This window comes from Cariama cristata, unplaced genomic scaffold (genome assembly GCF_000690535.1).
Source record: "Cariama cristata isolate BGI_N322 unplaced genomic scaffold, ASM69053v1 scaffold37346, whole genome shotgun sequence".
Lineage (NCBI taxonomy): Eukaryota > Metazoa > Chordata > Aves > Cariamiformes > Cariamidae > Cariama > Cariama cristata.
This window is the reverse complement of record NW_009623333.1, coordinates 40,000-47,537: the sequence shown is the minus strand read 5'-3', so window position 1 is coordinate 47,537 and position 7,538 is coordinate 40,000. Positions and strand designations below refer to the sequence as shown.

Genomic DNA, 7,538 nt, shown 5'->3' with positions numbered 1-7,538 from the left:
GGATTAGGCTGAGTCAGGCTTGCAAAGTCTTTTCATCACCACCGTAAAACATAGGGTGAAAGGAAACAACCCCCAGCTCTACTTAGCGGGGAGCAAACACGAAACTGGAAATGGAGAAAACGCTCTATTTCTCAAAGGTTCCGCTAAACCTGTAACCCAACCCAGCTCCGATGCGTGAAAGCCACGACTTGGCTTTAACGTGCTTTCCAGGGCACAGAGTTCTGTAATGCAACGATTAATACTGGCTAAGATTTGGAAACACAGATGTTAAACCGGTTCTTCTGAGGTCATTTATTTGGTTAGATTCCTTTTAAGTTTGAAACATTTCTGTAACGTCTTGACAAAATATGGAAACATTCTCAGATGAAAGGTTACGTGCGTTCCAGAAAAATTTCCACTGAAATCAAAAGGAACTCTTCTTGGGAATACCGTAAAAGTGCAAACTCTTTGTTTACACGATTTTAACATGGTGGAAATAAAGAAGTGTAAGATATTAAATTTGTTTTAAAGCTTAGAAAACAATTTAAAATGAAATAACATACATATTGTTAATGAATAACTACAGTGAAAAGTGTGTAATTACATGTTAATTGAATTCTCTCCTTGGTTTATCTGCAGTGCCTCAAAATGATGTTTCCTCTCTATGTATTCTCCTTCCAGCAAAATTTCCGGAAAAAAAAGCCATAGGTGTAAAGCAGAAACTGTGATCTATTTCACAACCAGAAAAAGGAAAGAGAATGAAACTACAGCTGTTTTTTTTAAAATTAGGATTTCTATTCAGAAATAAACTGAGCTTCAACATGTTTTAATTACGTATCCTTCTGTTTATAATCTTAAGTCTAAACTAAACAACAGCACTGGCAGAACACAGTGAATTTGAGGAACTAGGATGAACTATTTCTAGGTACATGTCAACAGAACCGTTTTCCTTCATACAAAAATAATTACGTTCAGGCAGGGAGCCAGTCTTCTGTGCGTGCCATCCCCTACTGTCCGATTTCTGTAAAATTCAACATCACCTTTCTGATCTGGCTATTTAGGGCTTTTTAATTTGTCTGTTCTCAAAGCATAAGCTGCTTCTTGCATTTGCAGCTTTTCGTTTATCTCCGCCTGTAAAGAAAATCAGAAGAAAAAAGTGGTTATGACAGAGCTATCTTCGGCTGCACATTGTCTTTGTGGGTTTGACACACTGTAGTGTGCAGTAAGACAGACATTATCCTACACATCTTCCTGTTTTGCAGACATGACGGTGTTTCAGGCTGTACTTATGTGATAACGCTGTATCGTATTACCGTGCGCAATTCCGACGTACGGTATGACTGCCATGAACAGGAAGTGATCTGGGACAGCCGTTTCTCATGTAACCTCGTCCGGGGAGATAGGCTAATTTGCCTGTATTCTCAGACAGCCTTTACCAATAAACACCAAATCAGAAAAATTGCTTTGGGATTTGGTTGTTGCCACTGTTTTCCTTTGCTGCAGATGTTTGCTCTCTAGTGCAATACATTTTATTGAAACGTTGCTCGAATTAGAAAGCATTACTGAAAATGAACAATAAAAAACCATATTTCTGTGATGTTGCTTGTCTGTCTTAATTACAAACACAATTATGAACGTGTATCTCATTCTGGAAATCCAGAACGCTGTAAACATTGGGTGTTTAATTTACAAGGTAACATTGTGGGGAAGGTACAAGGGTTGTGACACATTTTAGTGAAATCTTTGGCAGCGATAATGTGTAGCAGTCTTTAATTCTATACCATTTGGAAATGTGGGATCACTGGAAAAAAGGTGACAAATACTGGGCTTTTATGGGGAATTTATGTATATTTCTCAATATCAGCATTCATCACTGCAAAAATACATGAGAAGTGCAAGGAGTACAACGACAGTCTTTCCAAGAGTCACACAGATTTGTTCAAACAACTGGAACGGGCTCAAAGGTCCTTTACAGACTCTACATAAACAGTTCCAAAACTCAGAGTTACATTCTTAATGGACTTCATCTAATTTTGATAAAGTGAATGGATTTGGCCCAGAAAAGCTTGCAGTAACTTGCCGTTTCAGGAATTTTTTGGCTTGCCAGCCCTAGAAATCCCTACTAGTGCTAGACTGCAACTTAGCAACGTATAACCACAGCTAAAATGTTTTCAAAGTTCTCAGTAGCTCAGGTTAGCATCAAAAAGCTGGAATTTCTATCTCAACTTTGTATCTTTGGAGATGGCCTTCCTCACATTCAATCCATCCTCAAGTATCCACAAATATACCCCTACCTCTTTACATTATACGTATACTTAGTTGCTTTGCTGAGCCTCCCGGCTAATCCTCTCCCAGCCACCCCAGCTGCCTTTTCTTCTCCAGTTTTTACATCCTTCTGTCTCTGATTCTATCTTCAGTGAGAATCAGCTGCCACCATGCTTCACTATGGCCACTGTTGTGATCACCAAGTGTCAGCACTGTGATATCAGACTAAAAGTTGTTTTCTAGACTCAACTAGAGCAATAGCTGCCTTATGTTCCCTGGAGACATAATGCAGATTGTGAAATCACAGTTCACACATAACAACAAAATGGTATGAGTCTCACCATGTATTAGGTAAAAATCTAGTAAGATTATCTCAGAGGTCAAGAAACTGGGAAATCAGGTGAAAAAGATACATTGGTGGAAGACTTTTAAAAACTAAAAGGAAGTTATTTTCTGTGTATATAACCAGAGTTACAAAAGAAGAAGAAGAAAAAAAAGCATTTTTCTCATCTGTGCAGTTTTTTTAATGAAAAAAGCTCTTAGCTCTGATACTGATGAAATCAAGGTCAAGTGAAAATCAGGCATTTAATTTTTTCTGTAGGTAGGGACAGGAAGAAGACAACATAGGCCAGGTTCTCTCCCGTTTCTAAAGACATGTTGAAATGGAATATGACATCAAATAGGTAGATGTAATGATAGCATCATTATTCTAATTTATATTCCCCATTCATACAGAATCCATGTAAAGCAATTTATCAATATCATAGTATTTTCAGATAATACTAGATACTTAATAAACTTCTGCTTGGCCAACAGTGTCCAATGTGCTATATCTGGAGTTTAAAGTGCCTAGTGCCACCTGGTTGTTGGAAATAAGACCAAATTCCACCAGTTCCTTGGTGGAACTGAGTTCTAGCTGGTTCGCTTTCAATAATTTCATATGCTTGAGGGAGCAGTTTAGAAAATAACAATTATCTACTCTGCTGGCTTTCCGCATCTTTCAATTTACCGACCTCCCTGTAGAGAAGCAGATCACCTTACAAGAAATTTAAGTCCACTGACAATAGCTTCTTTCCCTTTCACAAAGCCCATAGGATGAACTCATGGACTCCTCAGAGCCTGCAGGCCACATACTGAAACCTGATCTGTTCCATTAAGGCAGCTCTTGTGTAGTTACACACCTACCAAATGAAGTCTAGAATTGGAATAAATGCGTTATTTCTTACACAGATTGAAGGATGTGTAACACAGATGCATCTAACAATTTATAGCAAGCACACATTGCATATGCTCCATCACAGCAGCTGATCCTGAACCTCCGAAAAGGAATTTTATCACTGACATCACTGAGAGCAGGATTTGGCCCATGTTTCTTAACACATAGTAATGCTGAAGATGTATGTTGTTATATTACTGAATATTTTTTATCTTATCACATGTAAGCTGACTAAACTAGGAGTTATTTATAGAGGCTAATTCACATTTTTACAGCATATGGATGTGCTTTTTGCCAGCTTTAGCACGAATACAGTTTATATTCATTAAGGCTGAACTAGCTAATTAACCACAGACAGAATTAGCGAATAGCTGTCTAGTAATAGTACCTCAAGGTTGCCAATAATTTCATTTGGGATTTCACTTGCTGGGGACTTCTGGTCTTCAGCAGTGACACCAGCCACAGCATCTGCCTCAAAGGACTCTGGCTCTGGACAGGGCTCTTCCAGGTAACACTCTTGATCAGAACCCTAGCAGCAACCATCCACAAGAAATGTGTGAGTTAGAACATCCTCCTGCTCTCTACAAACAGCGTCAGCCCCAAAGACATGCAACAATACATGAAGCCTGCTTCTGAGAACTCCTGCTCTGACAGAGACCGTCAGTGTCTCTCTTTCACTGCCCAGGCCAGGCAGATCCTGAGGTTGTGAAGTTGCATGGGGCGAGAGCCCAGAGATGCTGACTCAAATAAACGTCCTCTGCTGAGTGATTAATGCATTAAAAGTAATTTCATACAATCTTAGAAGGCAATGCATGCTATATTCTGGAGAATAAATCTTGTTAGTGGCTGGGCTCCAATGAGAATAAATAAGGTAGAAATATAGAAAAATAGCTTTTTTTTTTTTTAAAAAAAAAAGAAACAAAAGTCTATACCTTAGATCCTGTCTCTGCAGCTGTTGGTGATATTATGAATGACGAATAGATATCTGAAGATATGCCTTCTTCCAGCAGAGCAGGCAAGGGGGGAACTGCAGGTTGGGCAAGTTCAACCACAGACTGGCAGCATTAAAAAAAAAAAAAAGTTATTCAGATTTAATTATTGCTCAGAGGTTTATTGCACATTTTTTTTAAATGGAAATGAAACGGCTGGAAAACAACAAAAAACAATACCTTTTTTGTTACTATCCAGGTGCTCAGAACTGGAAAGCATGCTGAAAATGATTATAGATCAGTTTTAATTTCTAGCTGTATCTCAAGAGGCCCTCTTTATAATACTTGGAAAGAACAGATGATTTTCATAATTTCATAACACTACAGCTTCTTACTCATGTGGATAATTAAGTTTAGAAAACACAGTGCTTAGGTAACATGCAGTCTTCTCAATGCAAATTTGTCACTTCTGAACACGGATCTTGTTGCATTTTGGAATTAAAGGGCCTAGCTGACCTCTAGGGTATTCTATCAAAGGAGTCAGTTGGAGTAAAGTTGTAGTGACATCGCATCAAATAAGGCCCTAAGAAAAATACTTTAATATGTGACTATAATTTAAGAGTTGCTAACGGTCCAAGTTTTGCTGCTTCATCAACTTGCTCCTATTTCTCCTTCCTGTGAACACGGGAACCTCACTGTTATTCTGTTGGCGTGAGAACTGTGGCTCCAGGAATGCTCTGACAAGGAAATGGCTTTTCCCCCCTGGAGTAGCTGGATGCAGCACTTAGTCCATGCTCGGGCTCTCGTGAGTGATGCAGAAGGCAGCCCTGTGTCCTCTAAAGAGACAAGGTTTTGTGTCTTTTTTTTTTTTTAAAAAAAAAAATGGATGAAGAGAACATACATGCCAAACAGGGTGAAAAAAGGCATTTCTGACAAAGCAAGGAACAGGGTATAATACTAAAATGGTATGTTTGGGGCCTCTACAACACGAAGTGCCCACCGAGAGTACCAGCCAGATGTTCCAGTTCTGAGTCAGCTATTACAAACATGATTTTCCTTGGATAGTGTAAGTCAGCTACATTAATTCACATCACGGTAATTGCAGCTCCCATAAATTAACTTCCTCACACCTTTGAAATCATAGCTAGGTTGATATTTGGTTTATTTAGTTACCTGCTATAGCTAAACATGCTGAAAATATTAAAAGTTCTATACATTTGTAAAAGTGATAGCAAAACCTGGAAATAAACAGTGAGACCTAGTCATTGTACTTTATTGCATTAAAAATTTCTTTTGTAGTCCTAAAAGCTTTTCAGAAGTTGTATGTGGACTTTGTCATTATGTTCAAGATTCCCTGTCATGTGTGAGCTCACTAAAAAAGGTAGACAGTATTAGCCCATGTTTATAAGAACCCAAAATGCTGACAGAAAGATTTCCAGAATTTAAATGAGGAGAAAAACAGATTTTACAGAAGAATTCTCCTGTATCACTTGTGACTCAAATTTTACAGCACTGTGCTAGTGCCTACAGACTCACAAAAGGAAAGTTTTGTTCTTGCATCAAAATGAAAAAGCCTTAAGTTGAGCTAAATGTTGCTCTTTCTAAAAGCTTTGTTTTCAAATTCTAATTTGTTTTAAACTAGAGCTCCTTTGATTTAGCAAATATTTCCATTTTTCTCTGATTTCTTACCTTATATTTTCTTACTAAAAATATTAGCTGAATTGGATGAGAATTCACAATTATTTTCTTCTTCCTTAAAATAATATTTTTTGTTTAGTTAGTTAACTATTCACTCAAAATATTTTCTTTATTTAGATTAGATCATTATTCCATTTATTCCCTCCAGTCCAAATTTCAAAAAAATTAAATAATGTAAAAAACTAGACTGGGTTTTTAAAATCAATTCCTGGCTGATCAAATACCTTTTTGTAGCATGGGTAAGATTTTTCAGAGGTTCAGTTTTAGAATAATACTTTTACTTCACTGCGTCCTTTAAAGAGAGCCATTATTTACTCATCTGTTCCATGTCTAATAATAACCGTTGGATCATTAAGAAATAACTAAATTACAGCAGAACTAGTCTCTTTAATGAGCCATAATAGTCTCAACATTCAGCCAAAAGTTTTTTTAAAAGACTATGAAACTTCAATGTAGAATATGAAGTATTTTGTTTAGTAATAATAAGTTTACGAGCAGTACTACAGTTTACAGCCAAAATATAGTGACCTAAAAATGCCATTCTGCATTGCTCCTTCCTATACATTGTGTCCTTAACAAGTCCAGGGGAAAATTAGAACGAATGAATTGTGGTGAGTGCCCGAAGCCAACAAACGTATTTAAATGAATCCTTCTGATGCAATACTTTCCTCTAAAAAATACAATTAAGTCTTTGTATTTCCTTTGAACAAAGCCTCATGTTTAATAGCAGCAATGGCTGTGTAGTAAAATCTATTTAAAAACAGAGAAGGAGACACAGTAAGTTTTATACAGTTACAGTGGCTTTAAAAAATGTTGCTAGTTTCTGAAGTCTGAGTAAATTTATGGTGAATTACTTCCACTGACCTACATTAAAAAAATTCATCCTCCTTTTTTTAATTCCTGAAGATTTGTCATTATGTGAGCATTATTCACTCTGACAAAGATGTATTACTCAGAGTGTCCTTTTGAATCAATATAACTATTGAAATGTGAGAAACAGTTTGGCAAGATAATAATGCCTTAAAATTAATTGGCAATATTTTCCTGCATATTGCGGTCCAATGGGTCCATGAGAATTCAAACATAAAGAAATTGTAAGGCAGTGGCACAAATGTAGATGGCATATCAGTGTCAGCTGCAGATAAAAGGATGCTCTGAAAGAAACTGGAGGGAGAATTTAAATGCAGTATTCTTGCTAATTCCGAGGTGTGGTGGGGTGCCAAAGGGCCACTCAAATCTGGACAAGCTAGAGGAGGCTAGAGGTGGCTCTAGCATCCAGCAGAGATTAAGGTGGGCAATATCATTCAGTGGCACCTTTACTTTCCCACCCCAGTTGCATCAAGCCTTGGTGCAGTCATGGCTGAGGACCGTAGCTGGTGTTCAAACATTGCTCTCAATGTGCAGCCCCATGCCACACTTTTCCTCTGGAATTCTTTCTAGTAAAAGTGTGT

The 7,538-nt window shown here is 37.5% G+C and overlaps 1 protein-coding gene across 1 annotated transcript in view; it reads right to left on the bottom strand.

The window, feature by feature from the left end:
• Positions 1-1,032: 1,032 nt before the first annotated feature.
• LOC104163629 (chromosome unknown open reading frame, human C10orf107) overlaps positions 1,033-7,538 on the bottom strand; it is a 42,407-nt gene continuing 35,901 nt past the window's right edge. The window contains exons 4-6 of the mRNA XM_009702686.1: positions 4,393-4,515; positions 3,849-3,989; positions 1,033-1,110 (exon numbers count right to left, since the gene is read on the bottom strand). Coding sequence (XP_009700988.1) covers positions 1,033-1,110; positions 3,849-3,989; positions 4,393-4,515 — 342 coding nt within the window. The remainder of the gene's footprint in view (positions 1,111-3,848; positions 3,990-4,392; positions 4,516-7,538) is intronic.